Here is a 21030-nt window from a genome sequence, read left to right as displayed (position 1 = left end):
CCTGTGTACGAAATGCTCACTTATATATGGACACATCGCATACCGCTCTTGCAGTCTAAAGCTCCTTATGAACGCGCAGCGCAAATTTTAGAGACGATTATCGAGAATGCGATTAATGAGAGCGGACGACTTGGCAGTTCTTTAGGAAACGATGATGTTCGAGTGGTGGACTTTGGAAGCGGTGCCGGGGGCCCTTTGGGAAAAATCGAAAGATGGATCAAGTAAGTTGGGAACGCCCCATGAGCTTTTTTTCCGAACACTGGAGTGTATGTTCCTGTGATTTTTGAACTGATGGACGAAATAAATCATCTTGTCTTGCTGTAGTCGCCGCCGCACCGACAAGTCTAAACCGCCCATCCCCTTCTACCTAACGGATCTCTATCCCATGCCGCAATCAACCTTATCAAACTCCTCGCCATCTTCATCATCGCTCGTTTATCTCCCAGAATCTGTTGATGCCCTTCGAGCACCTATGAGCGTGACCTCTAGACGGCATTTACGAACATTCTTCCTCAGTTTTCATCATTTCAATGAAGAGCAGGCAAGAGGAGTTATTGTTGATGCTATGAGAAGTGCTGAAGGACTATGGTTAGTCTATGCACCTTGCTGGTTTTGAATTTTGGAAAAAGAAAACTGATTATGGGGTTGTAAACAGTATATTCGAACTTCAAGAATGTAACTTTGGAAGCGCTATGATGATTTTCTTGCTGGCGCCTTTAACATGGATCTTCATACCCTTTCAAAGTCCCAATATCAGTGCGTAATTGTCTACTTTCCATCTTGAAAAGCAGAACCTATCTTTGTGTCCAAATAGGAACTCTTATCTTCACCTACCTCATCCCCCTCATTCCTTTCATCCTCGTCCTTGACGGTCTGATATCCGTCTATCGCACACGGTCGCCATCCCATATCCTGCACCTCGCCAACTTGGCCAACTTGAGTCTTGCATTGGAAGGTGAAGACAAAGTGATTGGGGATATGGATTGGAAATGGGAACATGGTGCTGAAAGACATACATGGCCATTTGGCCAGCTTGTGTGGGTAGTTGGGAGGAGAGATTGGAGCGATAATAATGGGAATGCGACGGAGACGGAGACCGAGGAAGAATCATACTCGGAGGCTGAACATGGGGCATAGCGTGATCACATGCTGTATCAGACAACTGTTGTAATATTTCATGACCGTTTGCAAAGGTCGCAGAAACATAGCCATACACGGATTATATCAAAGAGGAAGGAGGCTATTGTCATGTCATAACTGCGTTCCATGTATGCACATAATATGAACAACGATTTGCTTTGGCAATAATCTAGCATGCTTTCAATCACAATGCTGGGATGTTTGCCATGGTCGGTCTTCGATTGTGCGTGAGTAATCTAGACAATGATGCCGATAAAGGAAGAAAAACAGAAAGACATAGGAAACGCTTTCGATAAATGTCTCACTTTCGTTTACATGCATGGTATCTCTCTGGCTACAAAGCTTCTTCAATAGTTGACTAATTGTTTACGAACTACTATACCGTTCGTAAACATTCAATCGCCTTGAAAATCCATGTCTGGGTGGAAAAATATACCCACTAATTCGTCTTGCGATCTCGCTTTTGGTGTCAATATCGTCGATGCTGTTGGTTCGTTGGCATCACTGCCCATATCCATATCTATATCCCTGTCCAAACTCATGTCTATGTCTTCGGGAAACAATGAAAGGTATTCACACACAAAGACTCTAAGTATTCTATTCCATCGTCGGATGGCGGGTAGTGATAAGGCTGTCGTATCATCCTAGACGATGAGTTTCCTTCAATATGAGCTTCCAGTCTTAGGATCCTGGTTTTGGACTCACAGCGATGGTATGCCATACACTAGGAAAGGGCACCGAAATGACGTGTAGTACGCTAACGCCCCTGTCCAAAAACTAGAGAGTCCAAAATTTAGCCAGATCCGCGTACTTCCTCAGTTAGTTTTAGCTTACAGGGACATGGTCATCTCCCACCATTCCTTTCCTTCCTCTCTCAGTTCTAAACCACCCATCCTCTCCCTTCTCAACCTCTACCAAACCCTCTTCTCTTAACCTTTCATCCCCACTCGCCATATGATCAAACAACCAATCCGTTTCCCTAAAGAAACTCCTTATTGAGGAATGTTTATTCCCGAGTAAGTCAAATAGAACAAGGTGATCGATCGTGTTGAGCACTGTAGGGTGCGGCTGCATACGACGACGAGTAAGCGGATGGGCAGGAGGGAGATAAGTTTCAGACCATTCTTCCGCTAAATACCGTGCACCGTAGATGGAATCCGTATCCGTCCAATCGTGAAAAGCTTCTTCGCCATCAAAAAAGATAATTTGCACTGTCGTTTCAGCCTCTTCTTCTTCGTCGAATCCATCCCGCAAAATAGGTTGGCCAGACGATATACGGGATTGCCGAGAGTTGAGGAAAGGCGTGAGGAATTCGGCGATAGATAGAAGGATCGCACAGGGAGCAGCTGAGTCTGTAGCGCCGATAAACTGTTGTCGTTTTTATCCAGATGCTGAGCATTAGATACATGGAGAGTAAGAGGTATATGAGGCTTCTGGCACGCACCTGACTCGCGGGATAGTCTGGATACCACTTTGAATCGAAGTGGGCAGCAAGGACTAATCTCCTCGGTGCGTCTGGGTCAAACGTATAGACGAGATTGGTGAAATCAATATCGCCTATCGGGGTAGCAGACGTAAAGCGGGTCTAGAATGAAGCGCGCAAAAGTGTGAGTTGAGACTGGATATTTTCGAAGAGCATGAACTGTACCTTTTCTTCGTGCCAGCCGAGTTTAGAAAAGACCGAAGAGATGTAATTTTGCACCAAAGTGCTTGCGCTGACGTCAGAGAAGGAGGCCTGTCAATTAGTCGTGCAACAACTCACTTGTTTTCCGATCCAGCTAATTTTAATGTTAGCCGTAAAGCTTGGGAAACCAAGGAAGGTACCGAAAGACATACATGGTCTTGGGATAAGCAATTTACCAAGATGACCATCCGTAACACTGGAGAATTGGGGCGGACCGAGCTGGATTACTCGCTTGAGCTGTGAAATGGAAAGAGGGTTGTAGGAGCGGGACTGATGGGCAGATACGGAGAGGACGAGGAGGGAGTAGAGATAGACTAGGAGCAGGATCATCGCGATCATATGAGCATGATCTCCGGTCGCTCCCTTCTTGTTACAGCTGTCAACACGACACTGACGGACAGGCGATAATGCATAAAGAATGCGACACACTGAATACGGGCCGAAGATGAGATATCAAACATTACGTAAAAGATTTAAACCCAGTCCGAAAGTCGGTGGTTACATCTAGCGACTCTGTTGACGGAACGAACGAAAGAGAGAGTGACTCTTTTGCTTTCTGTCTTTTATACGCGCTGAAACATAAACAAATACGCACAAGTACTTGCTCTTGCATTAGGCACAGCGCATTATCCAACAAACTGTTTATTTATTCGTCAAGTAATCACCAACTCTGAACACTAAAGGCACTCTGACATCGTATTAATTATCAGATTTGGATCGATAATGAGCCTCATTCGTACCGCTCTTCGCCTCTCTCGCCCTTCGATCTCGTCCGCAAGGTTTCTCCACTCGTCTCATCGTTTGTTTGCTTCAGAAATCCCCCCTAATCCTTTCGAAGACCCCATTTTCAAGGCATTCGCCGATCGAGTCAAGCAGCATCAAGGGGCAGTGGATGCTATGAAGGGGTTGATGGATGTTATGCAACAAAAAGGTATGACAAATACAAACCGCTAAACAACGGGCCATATGCTAACAGGGTATTTAGGCTTCGACAAGAATAAGAAACCCACGATGATGCAGATGATCGAAATGGCCTCTGACAAGGACTTGAAGGCTGCTGCCTCAGTGGTGCGCAAGGTGTTCATTCAGTAGTCAAATAGTACATCTGACGTCTTTGTAGTTGATGTCTGAACTCCAAAAGGCGGGCGTTAATCAAACGGTATGTTTTCTCTCTTTATCAGTTGATAGGGGGAGAATGCTAACGAGAAGAATATAGGAAGCAATGGAGATTTTCAAGAAAGCTAGTTCAAGATAGATAGTTACATGTTGAGAAACAATTGTATTCAGATGCATCAGCAACACCAACAATATCGTAGTAGGTACTATGGACATTTCCTATCTCTTAGAACTTCCCAAAAGCCAATATGTTGCCTTCGAGGTATCATTACGCGTCACGGTCATGAATGGGAGGGCCAGAGAAGAAGCAAGAAGACTTTCGCCAACGGCTTCGGCTTGAACATATTGTGAGATGACAATGGGCGACTCCTTGGAAACCTAGAGACATAAGACCCAACATAACGGTACGATGACTCTGCTAGCAACTATACCAGAAGGCAACGGATGTCACTAGAGTTGAGATGAGATGTGTTGCCTTGCCATGATGATGTTCCTATGCGTTTGCATGTAAGGTAGTCTATGATGATAACTTCTCCTATCAATGATGTATGGCATTATACATCTATAAAAATGGAACCAAATTTGGTTCCTCCAAGTCCCAAAAGCTAGCAAATTACAACAAAAACAACACTGCTAAAATCAATTTTTCACTCCACGCTTTACAGTAGTACATTCCCAATTATCGTTCACGTCTCAGTCCTCAATTTGTCTCGCAGCAAATGCAGCAACCAGTCCTGATCCCATGCCCCAACTCTCGCCCACACGGGCTTGGCCAAGGCATCTTTACCCACTCCAGCGCTCGCTTGCCCAATGCCCAATCCTGTTGTCCCATTCACATCGTGCGCACCGGCGACTCCAGAATCGACTTTGAGAGCGGGCAATTCATCGGCAGATGAGCTGAATCGGCCCTTCACCAGGGAGCTTTTCCGGGTGACATTCACAGGAGGGCTTACATGAGCCGATGACGACGAATAATGTGGAAGATTTGTCTGATTATCATCGGACTCTGGGAAGGAATATCCGTTGAAGATACTCGTGTCAAAAGTCGGCCCAGACGCAAGTTGCGTCCCGTTGGTTGGGAACTCAAACTGCACTTTGCTAGGTCTTCGCGCCGCATTGGGCGTCGCAGAACCGTCTGGCTCGTTTTCTCCCCAAATGCGTTCCATCCTTGTTCCTACTTGCACCTTTTGCGACATGACGCAAGCACTCTGAGCTCGGAAGAGACTAAAAGGCAGCCACTTATCGGTGAACGTGTTTACAGCAACGTCGTAATTGGCGTAAAAGACAATAAGATAAGGGGGTGTATATGGAGATCGCTTTGCGGAAAAACTTTGAGGTTTGCCGCCGGGAGTCAAGGGAATGAGGACGGGATGGAGAGTGAGGCGAGGGAGGATGTGTTCCATATCGTCTGCTGTCAACATTTCATCGAGCATGGGAACGATAGCGAGCTCAAGCGCTGAGAGGAGCGCAGAAACCCGCCCAGAAAACAAGGTATCTGTTTCCGTGCTGTGAGAGAGGTTACGGCTAATGATGCTGAGCATATTGAATCCTTGAAGCATCGATACAGCCTCGCCGATTTCCTCGACCGTCCCGTAAAGAGCGCCACCTTCAGCAGGAGAAGTACCAAAAGTGCACATTTCTCGCATAGGCAGCTGGCCTCTCTTATCCTTCTCCAACAAGATCCTCAGTCCATCAAACGGTGTTGCTTGCACGACCGCAACCCCTGCGTACAATTTACCCGGTTGAAGCGTACAATGCAACGTCGAGTCGCAAAATACTCGGATATCGTCGAGAAGAGGCATAATATGATCAAAAGGGACGGATAGAGTACGTTGAAGTGCAGAAGCGACGGCTGAAGGATCGGCAAACATGTAATGGCGAGACACGAGATCAAACTGCTCAGCGGCGGAGTTGACACGTCGTACGAGGAATATCAATTGGCCCTTGGACACGGTATCGCTGCTGTTTTGCAACTTGACCCAGCCACTACAATGAAAAAAAGAAGAAGAAAACGTCAGCATTGTTTACCATCATCCAAATGTTCTAAAAACAAGCTCAACTCACGTTGTTAAAATCTGATCATATAAAACACCGAGTCTCGTAATCCCATTCGTTTGACCCGTCAACCTCATCGCCAAATGACCAGAGCTCGTCGAAAACTTTTCAAGAAACTTTGATATACTCAACGGCACTGACCTGCTGCCAGTCAGAGTCGTGCTCGTGTGGTTTGTAACCATCGACCCTCGTCTGATGTCCAACAATGTAGGTAACATGGAATCGGCCTGCGACTGAGCCGCATGCGAATGCGAATGCGAGTGTGAATGCGGCTGGCTCTGGTTCTTGCTATCCAACGAAAGCATCGAATTCTGTTGAGACATTATTGGATTTCTCCACATCCACGAAAGCTTGAGAGCCGACACAAACGCCTCGTGCCCCGTGCTCAAGTCCATCCCCAACACAGTCGACTCTGAGCTCAAACTCTGTATGAATGATCCCCGCCCATTACTACTCCCATGCACACCACCCGTCAAGCTCGCTATATCGTACATTGGCAACATACCATCCGTCGAATGGACGAGTATCCGATCCTTCTCGTCAAACATGATGGACGCGACGACCACTCGACGACGGCGGGCTTGTTCGCGGCGGAGATGAAGGGAGTGGAGGAGGAAGAAGACTGCACAGGCAATACAGGCGGCAAAAGCGAGGGCTGAGACGATACCGGTGATGGCTGCGTTTGTGCCGCTGAGTTTGGAATGTCTGGTGGTACTCCGTGCAGCGGGCCATCCATAAATGGTGCCCATAGTTCCTAAATCTACTATCAGCATGGGGAAAAGTTTTTTTTTTTTTTTTTTTTTTTTTTTTTTTTTTTTTTTTTGAAATTGAGCCGCTTCCAAAACACTTACCGCAAAAGTGCATAGCACAAACAGCGACTGCCAAAATCAAAGCCACCAGGATTTTTGACCACCAAGTATGCTTGAGTTTTGGCCGAAGCATGATAAACATGATGTAGAGCGCAATGACGACAGCTCCACATGCAATGATGACTGAACCGACGACATATGCTGGCTTGTACGCCACGTATGGGATACCGATGATTGATGCTTGGCCGATGTAGTCTTGAGGCGCAGGGCACATTAGCCTAGGGATGCAGCGCATTGTGGAGAGAGAGAGAAGAGAGAACTTACGCATGCCAACGACGCCAAACCCGGCAGTAATACCCGTAACAAAAACCTTGATCACCTCTGCCGCAGTGACAATGTCGAAACCCAGAAAAGCACCCAATTTTCCCCAACGATTCTTCTTCTCATTCACCTTTGCCCGTTTATCCCTCTTGCTTTCTCCAACATTCTCCGAACTAGCGGATTTTCCCTGCTGCAGCTCGTGTAGTTGAGCTTCAGGGGATAGTGATACCTTGGCTTCATCGAAAGAGTCTGAATTCTGAGAAGCATTTGATCGAAGGATGGTAGCCGGTGAAGGAGCGGGGTCGATATCGCCTTCTGGGAGAGACTGGATACGCGACAGGCCGGAACCTGATGGACCCGAGTAAGAGGGACGTTTGGGAGGTTGGGTGAAAAGAATGTTTGTGGGTAAAGAAGCACGACGCCACTCATGGCGAGCAGAAAACGGATGGTGGTTCGCGTTGGAGTATGATTCCGAATTGGAAGCTATCGACTGAGAGATGTCGGTCGTGTTGGTCTGAGGGAAAAGAGATGGCGATTGTGTGGGGAAACTGAAATTGGGTGTGAAGACTGAGGTATCTTCCGGTAGCGATGACCTAACATGATGAAACTCGGTGGAAGGAGAGGAAAAGTCATTGAGCGATTGTGCTATAGGAATGGTAGCCCTGCGACCCATACGACTGTCCATGGTATCGCGAGCTTTCCTCGCCAATTCTTCTTCAACTGCTGCTTTACCCAATCGAAACTCTATCTCTTGAAGATCGTTATCCAAGTTCTCTGGTTCATCCAAACGAGTGCCATCCTTCCATCCTAATTTCTGCCATGCGCCAAACAACTTTCCTCGAAGTGATCTTTCGGAATTCTCGGTTTCTGGATCGAGAGCAGACCACGTTGAGTGGCTTGCGGCACGGGTGAGCAGGCTACGAGGACCTTTTGATCCTACTTTGATTCCCTTCGTGTGTGAAGACTTCCATTCGCGATACTCATCCCTTTCCCTTTGACTCCTGCTAGTCCTGTCTTTTTTCTTCTTGTGTCTTCTCTTCGTCCGGCTCCCACACTTCCAATCGCCGAGTTTCGTCCCCATGATGAAGAAAGCGATCGTCATGGCCAAACAAGAGACCACAAGTGAAAGGATCGTAAATCCCGCATCATAGGATAGGTAAGACACAGGGTAATCTGGATGAAGAGGATGTTTCAACCCGAGAGCATTGTTGAAAACAAAGTGCATGGCGAATGTGGAGACCGCCCCGAAACAAAAACCAGCAGCAGCAAGTAAAGCTTGATTACGCCATCCGCTGTTTGTCGTTCGCCGTATGAGAAGCTCGAGAGTACACAGCGAGCCTATAAAGGCGATAATGTACGCAAGGACGATGAAGCCACCGTTAAAGTGTGGCGTGAGTATGACATAGTCGGTTGGTAACCTGTAATTCTTCGCGGAAGTATTGTAGGATGCTATGTCGAGGATTGGCCCGGAGACATCGTTACGGCGAGCGAGCGATTCGCCGAGGGAGGAAAACAGATGGATGAGAGGATGGGATAGTGACTCGACGTGGAGAGAATGCAATGGCCGTGCTCGCAGCCGTAACCGGGCTCGATGATGGAGATGGAGGGGCACAGGCGTGGCATATGCGAGGTGCAACGCGGCAGAAAGCGCCGCGAGGATGGCGGGGCGGGCGAGGGGATTCCTGATACGCCTCAGGGGCCAGGGGGCAGGTGGGGGGGGCGGGGGGCCATGGTGCGAGGAAGACTGGGCGTTTCTCATGTCGGCGAGGGGATGCAGTGCCCGGGGGGAGGGCGAGTGGCGGGAGAAGGGGCGCTGTGCGGGCGACGCCGAGGGGGAATTCTAGCGTCTATCGATCTCAGAACAGAGAAATACTTTAAACAAACTGTTGCAACGCGCCGAAATCCCATATTCGCCACATCAAAAAAAAAAAAAAAGAAAACAAATGAGTTAAATAATAAATAACATTCCTCGCATTTAACTGCATACACACTACATCGATACACAACTCCTGCCCAGCCAACGCTCCTTCCAGTACCTCTATGATGCACAAACCACATCTTGCTCTCATCGCTCTAGCAAATGATGAGGTCGGCCTCTCAAGCATATTTCGTCAAAAGCCTATATCAGCCATATTCGAGGCCACGCCCCTCAAACCTCCGCTCTTAGATCCACCGCCACCGCTGCTCCCCATCGTCTTCCCGCTGCCCGGCCCTGGCTCCATCGCCTCTTCTGCCTCCATCAACTGATCGAATTCGTCTCCCTTGTTCTTTTTACCATTAGATTCTAAACATTGTGCTTGCTGTTGAGGGGGAAGAAAAAAAAATCAGAAATTGTGTCACTAAAGTAAAAAAAAACATGGGAGGGGACTGACTTTACGAAGATATTCTTTACTCGTTCCCAACCTCCTACTACCTTCGGCTAAATGCTCCTGCAACAATGCAGCCAGTGCATCTGCCCTTTTCAAACGCCCCAACGCCGCCGGGGAAGTAAAACTTTCTGCCGTCGTGATAAACTCGACGATCGCTTGGGAATGCGATTGGGGTTGAGTCGCGGAGGGCGTCAAAATAGCAGAGACTTCTCCCGATTTTATCTATCGCAGTCGTGACTCCGTCAGCTATTCCATCCGTTTACGATAACCATACCGAATAAAGAAATAAGAACTCACCATGTCATCTAAAATCGCAACGACCCGCTCAGCTTTGGGCAAGTCATCGCCAACCCTCAATCGTCTAGCAAGGCTATCCACAGTCAATCGTATATACGTTTTGCGAAGCCGCAAAATCATATGGCGATGAATAGAGTTAACAACCTGCTCAATTAAGCCTCTGTTACAGTCCTAAAAACGTGACAGCGTCAGTATCACTGTATATATATCGCAGTTACATGTAATGGACGAGATACCTTTTCAAACTCTGCTACAGTGTGAGCTTTTCGCACAGCCGCCCAGTTGTGCGCTTCAAACTCCTTGGCCAACTCGTTATAAGAAGTAGCATATTTCTCAATTATCCTGGTCACTGGAATGGGCGTATACTTGGGCCAAACGATTTTCTGGGGACAAAACCGAGATGAAAAAAAAAGCGGGATGTCAGCGGATGGGGCCGTCTCGACGTAAAAGTGTGCCCCGTGCAAGAGGTTGATTAATGGAGTGGAACACTTACTTTTCCTGTGACGATCAATTCGCACAATAATGCCCTCTTGGCGCAAGCTAGTTGAATAGCTGAAGCAGTCGTGGTCGGAACCGTCAAAGCCTATTGTACGCTGTCAGCAACGAGACCGAAAAACGGGCGTGATGAAATATTTAACCCACAGTCAAGTAATATTCTTTAGCTTTACGAAAGTCTCCCACAGCCATGGTGACAGCACCGGCGTGATGATAATACGTTAGGATATCCAAGTAAGTAGGCGCAGTCTGTTAAGTGTACGTCAGCAGCAGCAGCAGCACCGCGGTCACGTTGTCGCGTTTATGCACAATTAAAGAAGACGTCTTTCACTTACAGTCTTGACGTTCAAAAAGATGATATCGAGGACCAACCCTAAGCTAGGATGGTCAAATTGACGAGTAACTAGGCAAGCTTCTAGCAAAGCGCCAAATATGGGAGAAAACGTTTGACGGTAATTGAGCTTCTGGATGAGCGAGGTGATTGCAGGGATGACGAATTTGACCTTTTGGAACATGTTTCATGCTCTCCATGAGTTTTCAAACACCCTTCTCCTTCTCTCTGCGATGTAGCAGATTCACTCACCTTTGAAAGCTGTTGTGACAAGCGTAAAAGGCCCCATGCAAATGCAGCAACTTTTGGACAACATCAGTATCATTCTTCTTCCCAACTGTTTCCGCTTTGTTCTTTTGAACAGACATACCTCTTTGGTGACTGATCCGCAGCTGGGCAGGATCAGCGAGTTCACAGAGATTGATGGCGAAATCCAACATCTTGTCACTCCATATCACAGGATTGCCTTGCCCAAGAGTAATCCTTGCCGACCTGTTTAACCAAAAGCAAAACAAAAACAAAAGGATCAGCAACCTCTTTGATCCCCCAAAAACACCCCAGATAAAACCGTTGCGTACAGCACATAGACAAGTCCTCCCCCAATCTCTTTTATTCTCTCATCTGCCATCTCATACACTTCATCACCGGCCTCGTACAGCGCCAACAGCTGTTCGCCGGCATTCCTCCTTTCCCGCGCTTTCAAAGAAGCACCCTCAAATGGCTTCCCATCAGCGACTTTGGCAAGAAGCGGGAGACCTTTCGCTGTAAACTGGTTTGCGGGTAAGGAGAGAATATGGTGGATTTCTTGGGGGGTGGTAGGTAATTTTCCAGGTTGGGGAAGAGATGGGAACGCGGGATGGGCGTGTAAGGAAGGTGCAGCTTCTGGTGCTGTTACGGGCGCAGGTGCAAGTTCGGGTGCCGCTGCAGTTGTGGTTGTGGTCGTTGACGGCGAGGTTAAAGTCGAGGGGTCGAAAGACTCGGGTACTGGCGTTGGGTTTGTTTTTGTAGGCTGAGTTAGTTCGGAGACGGGTGAGGTGGCCTCTTTTTGCGGGCGCGAGCTCATTGTGGGTGCAGTCAAATTTCCCAAGGCCGATGAACGGACGACAATTGGCGGGGAACCACGAACAAGGCTGCAATAATGGATGCTCGCGCAAACGCACTGGATGAACTGAATGATGACGATCCGCACACCGAACCGGCCATGTCCGCCGATTCTTTAAAGGGGAGTCCATCTAAACACTTTCTTTATCATCCGGCTATCAAAGCATTTCTCGGACCGGCCAGAGTGGTGACACCACACGGTCCAAAATCCAAAATAGGATGGATTTGAGCCCATGCCATTTATTTAACTGTACGGTATTTCGGTCTCAATCACCCCTTCTTAGCCTTGGTCGACCCTCGCTTTCCAGCACGCTTATATATACCCTGCATCCAATGCAAGGATAACATTCGCTCTTCTTCATAATCTTGTTTCAAATTCCTTCCCTTCGATAATTGTGCAAGCTTGAGGCCCATCTATCATCATGTCTGTCATCTCCACGCCAATCACCGAACTCTGTACGTCGCCCTCTTCCTGGACTGCAGTATATGGCCGATGTATCTCCCGGGTTTCCGTTCCTAGCTGACAGCAAACACAGTCGGTATCAAACATCCCATCCTCCTCGCGTAAGCTTGATACAAAAAGAAACTTCCCCCCACAAAAGTCGATACTAAATAATTGTTTGCAAGGGGGATGAACGTCGCTGCAGGACCTGAGCTTGCTGCCGCCGTGTCTAATGCCGGTGGCCTCGGTGTCATCGGCGGTCTTGGTTATACGTGAGTCGCCAAGTTTCTAGGCCCCGATGAAGTGTCGCGAAGCACACAGCAAATGTCTCAAACGGATGTCCTGGACTAACCTGGAACTTTCTGACTAGACCCAAACATCTTCGAGGGGTCATTAAAGATCTGAAAGCTAGCCTTAAATCACCCGACCTACGTAGGTCTACCCTTCCTCCTTCTCCTAATCTCAGCTTTCCATTAATCAAATCAACAAGCTGACATTTGTTTCAGCTTTTGGAGTGGATCTCCTCATCCCATCTTTGGGACCTACAGCCCGTAAAACCAACTATGATTACACCAAAGGCCAGCTTAACGATCTCATTGATGTCATCATTGAGGAAAAGGCCAAGCTCTTTGTCTGTGCTGTTGGAGTGCCACCCAAAGAGGCTGTAGAGAAACTGCATGCGGCTGGTATCTATGTGATGAACGTGAGTCTTGCGATTCACCAAACTCTATAAGATCGCTAACAAGGATATGAAATTTTTTTTTTTTTAAATTTTTTCCTCCAGATGGTCGGGCACCCCAAGCATGTTACCAAAGCCCTTGCCCAAGGTGTAGATATCATTTGTGCACAAGTAGGTCAACCAATTTGTCGACTGTCGACTGTCGACCGTACTAAAATGGTATCCATAGGGAGGAGAGGGCGGCGGCCACACTGGCAGAACCACATTCTCAATCCTCATTCCTGCCTGCGTTGACCTTTGCAAAGGCAAAAAGTCTCCTCTCACCGGTCAGCCCGTAAGTATGAACTTTTTGATTTCCTACTCCCAACTCCTTTCACGTTACACTGAGATTACTGATGACGATGTCCGACTATCCTCTAGGTCCACGTGATTGCTGCGGGCGGCATCTATGATGGCCGCGGCCTTGCAGCATCACTCATGTACGGTGCACAGGCTGTCTGGGTCGGTACTCGGTTCGTTGCTAGTACAGAAGCTGCCGCGCCCAAGAAACACAAGGAGCTGTACGTCTTTGACTCTTTTTTACCCATATGATACTCGATATGGAGTGGTGCTTATTGGGACTGTAGGATTTTGTCGGCCGATCATGGTGATGCTGACACGACTTTAATCTACACGGGTCGCCCTTTGCGAGTGAGGCAAACAGATTATGTAAAATCGTGGGCCAACAGGCAGGATGAAATGTAATCCTCTTTCCTTTTCCACCATTTCATAAATACCATTTTCATTTGCTGACATGGGTAATTGTCCCTTTTTAGATTGCAACTCACCAAGCAAGGAAAGATCCCTCACGATGCTGAGCTGCAGAAGCATCCCGAGAAGAGTCTCGAAGGTCGCCCCTGGCTCATGGGAGATGTTAGTGCTCTGATTCACGTACGTCCCATTTGTTCTCAGGATCTATCAAATTAAATCAGTCAGGGCCAACTGACAACAATCATTCAAATAGGATGTGAAGCCAGCAAAGGAGATCATTGATGAAATGGTTAGCACCGCAAAGCAATGCCTCGAACACGGCTATGCTTCAGTATCTGGCGGACGAGGTCGTTCCAAGGCCAAGCTTTAGGTCTGGATATTTTATTGTTACTCCACTATGATTTCAGAGGATTATTGTGGATTGTTGAAAGAAGCCTATTCAAACTGACTTGTACTATCTTGTTATGAATGAAATGAGTTTGACGCAGTCGCATTACAACTCATGCCCATCCGCTTAGTACTCCGTATTACGCTAAGGATAGGGCCAGGGGTATCATATCCGTATTATAAGAATTGATAGACATACATCATACGGCGCATCATTGACTATACTATTAATAACTACCACCTCTCTTGATCTTCCTTTTCTGTTCGACGCGTCTTGATTATACTGTATCAATAGCATCGCCGTATGGTATTCGGCAGTGAACAGACGATAGATGATTATGATGCGGATGGGGCAAGTTCCTCGAGCCACTAGTGATGAGATGGCTGGAGAGAAAGCACAAGAAAAAGCAAAAGAAAGAAAGAGGAAAGCGAAGGGCAAAACCAAAATAGGAAAGAAGACAAATGGTGCGTGGCGCTTGGACCCTGAAATCGTCATGTTCCCGCTCCGACTCCCAAGTGGCAATAGTTATCATCGCCCGTTAGCGATGGCTTTTCATTATTGTATATCCTTGCATTGACATCTTTTACTGGCACAGCTCAACTCGCATCATAAGAAGGAAACCAATGCCACCTAGAAAAGGATCATCAACCATGGCCAAGTCTTCTGGGAAGACAAAAAGGGCGGCTGGTCTTTCCCAAGTGAGCTGATCCCTTTCTTCCTTCTTGATCCCATAGCAACCAACTAATGAAATATCGTTCCAAAGCCTACCCTCGGTTTCCAGTCCCAACGGAAACATTCTGGGACAATGAGCAAATCCAAACCTTCATTACAGCGCCAGACATCGACTATCTCGGAAATAAATGTGGAGCCGGAGGAACGAGGTGATATCGACACCGAACTGCTCACCGGTTCAAACACAAAAGGCAAAAAAACACACATGGGGGAGAAAAAACCTGCTGAAAGTAGTGCGCTACCAGAGCAGAGGACGGAAGACGGAGAACCCAGGCAATTAAAAGTGGAAAGTAAAGAATGGGCCCAAGTGTTGAAGGCTGCCAAAGAAGCTATGGGGAACCTTGAGCCCAGTACGTACTGCTATATCCAAGAAGGCATAAGAGGGATAAGAGCCTGACGGATCAAAATCAGTCCACGCAGATCCCGACACACACAATGATATACATCGTATGTTCTGAATTCCTTTTGACTGCCCATGGAAACCCATATTTGACCCCCCAGTGCTGATTCTCCTCGCTCCCGCTGTTCCCTCCTAATCCGATATTTTTCGTACAGATATCCTTCGAGTTTTTGACATGACTGCGAAATATGGTCCTTGCGTCGGTATCAGTCGACTGGATAGATGGAAACGAGCGCAGAAATTGGGTCTTGAACCTCCTGAAGAAGTGATTTTTTGTGACCAGATATCGATATATTTTGCTGATTGAACATGTAGATTCGGACGATATTAACAACCCAGCAAGGGCAAGAGGATCCATCATATCGAGAGAATGTGTTGAGTGTGTGGTTGTAATCATATCATGATTGTCGTCGATAGATAATCGTACCGGCGATGGGCGCACGGACGTGCGGAGAACGCGGAGAATTTATTGGAGAATTTAATTTTCGCACCTGGAATCTCTTCTCCTGGATTTTGGACCTGAGGCTTGCATGAGGCGAAAAGGGACCGAAAGTTATAATGACATCCCGGGTATATAGTACTTGAATTGGGTTGTATGCACTGTACAAGTATACTGCAGTATACTCTTTGGAAGTTGAATATGCGGGGAATGACTGGTAAATTAGATGACCGCTCAGTGTTTTTCTGCGTATTTACTGATCGGTCCGCGCCCGGCCAAGCCCATTTCTCGGCGTCGACTTGAATTCCGATTAATTAATTGCTCTTTTTAATCATCTTCGTCAACACCATCTTCAACGCTTATTGTCCCAGTCTTTCGCTTCCCAACTTCCTTCTGACCCCTCCTAACCCCGTACTCATGGACCCCTCCCTGCTTCATTCCTCAGAGGAGGTCAAACCCACAAGCAATACTTCTTCCGGTGGCTCGAACTATCCAAGTCCGAATACCGCAGGCCAATCTCACACGACCGACAACACAAGCCCATCCACCGTTCCTCAGTCTCAATCCACATCACAAACACACAACCAGCCACCGCAGCCCTCTTCTCAATCCCAAAGTCAACCGGGACAGGACACATCAGCTCTCGATGACAACGAAAGCGCCAAGCGTCCTCGCCTAAGGCTTGCTCATGCGTGCGATCGTTGCCGCCGACGAAAAATTCGTTGCGATACTCAGCATCCATGCACCCCTTGTCAGCAATCTAACAATGTCTGCACTTTTGAGACTCCGTCCCGAAGGACCGTCAAATCAAAAGGCAACTCTGAACGAGTCAGTAGTACGGGGGGTGTCAAACGGCCACATTCGCCGGGGCGGGTCTTTGCAAGTCTGGCGACGGGAAGAGGAGAGAGTCAAAGTAACCTTGAGGCCAGATTAGCAGCACTAGAAAGCATGCTTAGGGATGTGCCTCCAAACGTCCACAACGCTTTTCTGTCGACGCTTGATGCGCGCTTAGGCAGTGGGACGGGGGTAGGGTTAAAAGAAGGGGGTGGAGGAGGAGAAGGTGTAGGCGTGGCGGTTGAAGCACTGGCAGGTACATCATTGGCAAATTTAAATCTTCCAGGGAACCTCGGCTACAATATGGGAGGCTCAGAATTGAATGCCCAAAGAAGATTGGGTCAGAACACCCTTTCTCCTGACTGGGCGGCCACTGGCGGTCTCAGTGGATGGTTAAATGATGCAGTATTAGGAAAAAAGAAGGAAGAGGCGGGAATGGATGAATTAGCGAAACGACTAGGGGGCATGAGCTTTTTCTACGAAGATGAGATTGGACAAGCAAAGTGGCAAGGTGTGTAGTGTCTCTAGAGCTATAAGGAGGACTCTGACCAGCAAATCTAGGTGCTACATCAGGATTCCCCCTCCTTCACCTCCTTGCAGCACATAATGCTCCCAAAGAAGAAGACGAAGCAGATTCAGCTGATGGCGACGTTTCTGGTGAAATGATGGCTTCCCCGGCAGCCGATTCTATCCCCTCTACTTCTCCAAATACCTCAGTAATCTTGCCCCGTCGCATTTCTTCATCATCAACCCCAGCCGGCCGAGCATCATCTGTTCATGCAAAAGCCCGCTCGTCATCTATCGGCTTAGGCGCAATCGGTCGTCGGGCTAGTAGCGCCGACCGCAGAAAAAAGGAACGTTTCTTCCCGGATCGTACCCCTCGACCACACCAAACACTAAACCCCGAAGCCAGCTGGAAGGTCATAACAGGTGTTATCCCACCGGATTTGATGGATACTCTCGTCCGTTGCTATCTTTCTACCTCGCACCTTCTCTGGCCTTTCCTTCACGTCCCATCATTTTTGACAGATTATGCGAACCCTGCTCAATGGGGAGAACCTGGGTTTACATGCTTTATTGTGGCCGTCTGCACCCTGTCTTCACGGCATGTTGACGATCCCCGAGTGAGAGCAAATCCAGCTGATCCATCGACTGCGGGCAAACAATATTTCGAGCTGTTCAAACGACTCCGAGACCTGCCTTCAGCCGACAGGCCGACACTGTATAGCATCCAAGCGGCATTCCTTGCGGCAATTTACGCTTTCGGATTGGGTAACTTGAGCAAGGCTTTTTCTTTGCAGGCGGAGAGCATTACGTTATGTCTTGACGGTGGCCTGCATAGAAGCGTCGATGCATATGACCACTTTGACGCCATTGAAAAGGAAACTAGAAAAGTGAGTTTCATTTGGAGAGGATAAAGCTGACGACGATTAAGAGGACGTTCTGGTCCATCTATGCTTGGGATAAACAGTCGGCTGGTGAGTGTAGAAATTTTGTAAAGTTATCGTCATTGACGTCTTTGCAGCACTGTTTGGACGGCCGCCTATTATTCACCTCCGAGATTGTGACGTAACAGAGCCTCTCATCGTCGACGATGAAAACCTCAGTCCTGAAGGAATCAAGGATGAATCCATCAACTCAAAAAGTCGAATGTGCGCGTTTGTGGCTACTATTAGACTGCATGTTATCCTCGAGGTATTTTATTCGTCATGTCCTTTGACAAACGCCAAGCTGATAAAGACGTTAGGGTGTGATCGACTCAGCGACCCAGCCATCGGCTTTTCCTACTTCTCCATTCCTTGCCAGAGCAGCGGCCACTATTGCCCGCCGTACAGCCCAAAATGAGACATTACGAGATGAGGAAGAGCTTTTGGAAGAGTGGAAGAGAATATTGCCCAAATACTGGTGTTATGACACTGAAACAGCGAACTCTCGGGATCCTATCAGAATCACCCAGGCAGAGAGATTACATTGTGTAAGTCTCTTTTATTATTGGCTAACGTTACGGTACTGACACATTACGAAGCTGGAGCACCTGGTTAAGATGATCATCTACCGACATAGGTTCTCAGGGTTTGTCGCCATGCCAGCCTCAACCGCTGAAGAGCGAGCAAGACATCTGGACCTGTGCCGCAAGGCGATGCAGTGCGCGTTGACCATTATTGCAGATCACGTCCACATTGTGAGTTCAGACAAATGTTCGTGATAATAAATAGTAATGCTGAATCATTTTCGCAGAGTCAACGTGGGATGATGACTTATTGTATGTCACGGCTGATCGGTAATGCAACGGTAGAATCAAGTGCTGATCATATATTTCCAGATGGCGTACATGTCATTCATCAACTTGCTCAAGCAGGTCGTACCCTGGTAGCTGTGATTCTAAACTGCCGCAATGCCGACTTCCGACCTATTATCGCCCCGTCAGTTGAAGGACTTCGGTCGTGCGTCGGCTTGTTGAGAAGGTTCAGTGGTCGATACCTATGTGGTCTCCGATCTGCAGACATCATAGACGAGTTTTGTCGAGGTATGATACTATGTCTATCTGGCTACACAAAAGCTCATTGCCTTTCTAGTTTGCAACATTCCCGTTGACTCACCCCGTGTACCCAACTCAGCCGGCCGACCCTCACCGGCTTGGTTACGTCCAGTACGAAAACGTGTGGCGACCCCACCTCCAATCGCCGACTCGCCTGGGAGCTCTGGCATGATGAACTTTGACCCAAACACTCTTACTGCCAACAGCGGCGCCCATGCTTCGGGGGTCAATGACAACATGGGCATTTCAGCCGGAGGTGTAGGCAATATTGGTGGTCCTGCCTCTGATCTGGATGCACTTTTCAACACAGCAGCTTACTTCAACGTACCTGGGGGAGAAGTTTCTGGTGGGATGGCTGGCACTTCTACAGGTAGTGCACCCAATGTAGGCAACCACAATGTCAACATCGGTCCATCAAACTCTTTCCTTCCTACCCTCGGCGGGCTCGGTGAGGCATCTGCACCGTATGACCGTTTTGAAACGCTCTCACCCAACGCTGAGCTAGGAAATGGCAATACCATGCTTAGCAATTATCAAGATTCCCACGCTGGCTTCAGTCTCAGTGGTGATACGGATCATCCTATGGGCAATGGCCTGGGAACGTCGGCAGGTGCAGGCGCGGGGCACATCAGTTTTGATTACGGGTTGAATGGACATGGGTTTGGGGGCGAGAGCTTAGCAACGAAGGGCATGGATAATGTGTCAGATGGGTTGAAACAAGGAACAGGTGGTAGCAATCTGTAAGTTCCAGTTATGCGTTCCTTCGGCTCTATTGCATCCTATTCAAAAAGCTTATCTAAATGTACAGGTCTGCCGCTACGATCCTTAGTTTGATGGAGGAGGGCTCTTTTGATTACGGGAGCATATTTACGGATCAAGCACCATAATTGGACGTGGCCGCCCGTGCTGCCTGCTACTTTTTTTTTGTGATTCGTCAATATATTTTGTTTCTTGGAGGTTAGTTCTAACTTCTTGGGCAGCGCTGCATGTATGATTACAGAGGGGAGGACGTTCTGCGTAATTTTTATGTATATTCTGCAACAGTTTTAAGGTGGTTAATTACTGTTTGATTTGATATTACATGATGATTCCGAGAACCTGCTGAGTATTGAATCCACGTCGTTAATAGTACACTTTACAACCCGCAATACAGATAGGTTCTTTCACCTTCTGGTATCTTTGACCTTAGTAATACCGATAGCCTGTTCGCTCGTCGCCAGCATATGTAGTTTGTAGTAGGAAATGAGAATGAGAAAGAGGCTGCTCGCCGTCCTTGTGTTCTACCGTTATTAATAAACGGCACAAGAATACGCTTAATTAAGCTTACCGAACTCCCGGGATCAATTCCTAGTTGCGTCAATGGTGACTAACCAGCGGCTGTTCTAATAAGAATGAGTGGAGCAGAAAGCAGGAACAGAGAAAGAAAGAAATGAAACGAACGACGAACAAAAGTCTGTCGTCGCAGCCACAGCGGCCTCCTCACCTCTCCAACTGCTGCGCCCTTACTAAATACCCCTAACCCATCTCTAGGCGATCGTCAAGTGAAAGTAGTCCGAAGTTTCTATCTTTTATCTCCCCTACTTTCACGTCATGGGAAGGTTAAAACAATTATCAGACGTCAGACCAGAACAGCGGGTTATCAGATCCGAACCTCTCGGCCCCCAGAAGATCTTTAACAGGGCTCACGACTTTCTTTCCACCGTTCACCGAGAGCGCGCACTACATCCATCTTTTAACTTACTGCCTTCAGCCTGGAGAAAGCTCCGATCTCCGACTTCCATCCGACCTCCGACCTCCGAGCAATGACGAACTATAGCTTTCAACCCTCGATCAACCCTTTTTTTCCCTTTGATCACCTCCTGCCTGGGGTGCTGTGTTCAACTTCTTTTTTTTCTCTTTGCTGCTTGGGATACAACGAACGGCGAAGAAAATCATACGGACATCACAGCCACAGGCCCTTAAGATTAGAGGAGATGATGTTCTAGCATGCATCACGGTAGACTAGTAGTCTTCCCCTTTCGCACCTTCCCTCTTGAAGAAGCTCCACGTCGATTACATCAGCCTGCGTTACTTACCATCCATCATCATTCTACTGTTACCTGCCGCGGT

The 21030-nt window shown here is 47.8% G+C and overlaps 8 protein-coding genes and 1 non-coding gene; 5 read left to right on the top strand and 4 right to left on the bottom strand.

Moving 5' to 3' along the window:
• The window catches only part of CNAG_05649 (hypothetical protein), a 1500-nt gene extending 208 nt beyond the window's left edge, over nt 1-1292 (top strand). Inside the window, exons 1-4 of the mRNA XM_012198515.1 lie at nt 1-221; nt 325-588; nt 656-756; nt 815-1292. The exon at nt 1-221 is cut by the window's left edge and continues 208 nt beyond it. Coding sequence (XP_012053905.1) covers nt 1-221; nt 325-588; nt 656-756; nt 815-1137 — 909 coding nt within the window. The 3' untranslated portion in view covers nt 1138-1292.
• On the bottom strand, nt 1226-3228 carry CNAG_05648 (glutaminyl cyclase). XM_012198297.1 has 8 exons: nt 2977-3228; nt 2903-2918; nt 2789-2849; nt 2585-2725; nt 1975-2508; nt 1846-1917; nt 1581-1784; nt 1226-1516 (listed from the first exon to the last, which is right to left on the bottom strand). Exons 1-8 carry the CDS (start codon nt 3161-3163, stop codon nt 1514-1516), a joined length of 1218 nt encoding a protein of 405 aa, XP_012053687.1. The 5' UTR covers nt 3164-3228; the 3' UTR covers nt 1226-1513.
• Nucleotides 3229-3347: 119 nt separating this feature from the next.
• On the top strand, nt 3348-4481 carry CNAG_05647 (hypothetical protein). XM_012198514.1 has 4 exons: nt 3348-3755; nt 3810-3892; nt 3945-3983; nt 4041-4481. The coding sequence occupies exons 1-4, from the start codon at nt 3548-3550 to the stop codon at nt 4077-4079; spliced, it is 369 nt and encodes a 122-aa protein (XP_012053904.1). The 5' UTR covers nt 3348-3547; the 3' UTR covers nt 4080-4481.
• Nucleotides 4426-9040, bottom strand: CNAG_05646 (hypothetical protein). XM_012198513.1 has 4 exons: nt 7129-9040; nt 6847-7059; nt 6005-6749; nt 4426-5926 (listed from the first exon to the last, which is right to left on the bottom strand). The coding sequence occupies exons 1-4, from the start codon at nt 8882-8884 to the stop codon at nt 4627-4629; spliced, it is 4014 nt and encodes a 1337-aa protein (XP_012053903.1). The 5' UTR covers nt 8885-9040; the 3' UTR covers nt 4426-4626.
• Nucleotides 9041-9069: 29 nt separating this feature from the next.
• On the bottom strand, nt 9070-11786 carry CNAG_05645 (COP9 signalosome complex subunit 3). XM_012198296.1 has 10 exons: nt 11196-11786; nt 10988-11109; nt 10870-10919; nt 10622-10789; nt 10434-10535; nt 10285-10374; nt 10028-10174; nt 9792-9962; nt 9498-9716; nt 9070-9425 (listed from the first exon to the last, which is right to left on the bottom strand). Exons 1-10 carry the CDS (start codon nt 11678-11680, stop codon nt 9237-9239), a joined length of 1743 nt encoding a protein of 580 aa, XP_012053686.1. The 5' UTR covers nt 11681-11786; the 3' UTR covers nt 9070-9236.
• A 134-nt stretch (nt 11787-11920) lies between these two features.
• On the top strand, nt 11921-14199 carry CNAG_05644 (2-nitropropane dioxygenase). XM_012198512.1 has 11 exons: nt 11921-12174; nt 12255-12282; nt 12346-12432; nt 12531-12592; nt 12667-12863; nt 12945-13010; nt 13069-13173; nt 13260-13399; nt 13466-13579; nt 13655-13769; nt 13843-14199. The coding sequence occupies exons 1-11, from the start codon at nt 12141-12143 to the stop codon at nt 13957-13959; spliced, it is 1065 nt and encodes a 354-aa protein (XP_012053902.1). The 5' UTR covers nt 11921-12140; the 3' UTR covers nt 13960-14199.
• A 13-nt stretch (nt 14200-14212) lies between these two features.
• CNAG_05643 (DNA polymerase delta subunit 4) lies at nt 14213-15746 on the top strand. XM_012198511.1 has 6 exons: nt 14213-14441; nt 14503-14675; nt 14741-15059; nt 15121-15156; nt 15265-15374; nt 15425-15746. Exons 2-6 carry the CDS (start codon nt 14601-14603, stop codon nt 15500-15502), a joined length of 618 nt encoding a protein of 205 aa, XP_012053901.1. The 5' UTR covers nt 14213-14441; nt 14503-14600; the 3' UTR covers nt 15503-15746.
• Nucleotides 15747-15873: 127 nt separating this feature from the next.
• Nucleotides 15874-20125, top strand: CNAG_05642 (nuclear protein). XM_012198510.1 has 10 exons: nt 15874-16893; nt 16944-17776; nt 17818-17860; nt 17908-18077; nt 18130-18357; nt 18409-18564; nt 18621-18645; nt 18706-18909; nt 18959-19661; nt 19730-20125. Exons 1-10 carry the CDS (start codon nt 15966-15968, stop codon nt 19806-19808), a joined length of 3369 nt encoding a protein of 1122 aa, XP_012053900.1. The 5' UTR covers nt 15874-15965; the 3' UTR covers nt 19809-20125.
• Nucleotides 19893-20835, bottom strand: CNAG_13200. XR_001046414.1 has 2 exons: nt 20249-20835; nt 19893-20201 (listed from the first exon to the last, which is right to left on the bottom strand). It is a non-coding gene; the product is annotated as a hypothetical RNA (non-coding RNA).
• Nucleotides 20836-21030: the final 195 nt, after the last annotated feature.

This window comes from Cryptococcus neoformans, chromosome 14 (genome assembly GCF_000149245.1).
Source record: "Cryptococcus neoformans var. grubii H99 chromosome 14, complete sequence".
NCBI lineage: Eukaryota > Fungi > Basidiomycota > Tremellomycetes > Tremellales > Cryptococcaceae > Cryptococcus > Cryptococcus neoformans.
Note: the sequence above shows the minus strand (reverse complement) of the source record. Positions and strands in the feature narration are given on the sequence as shown.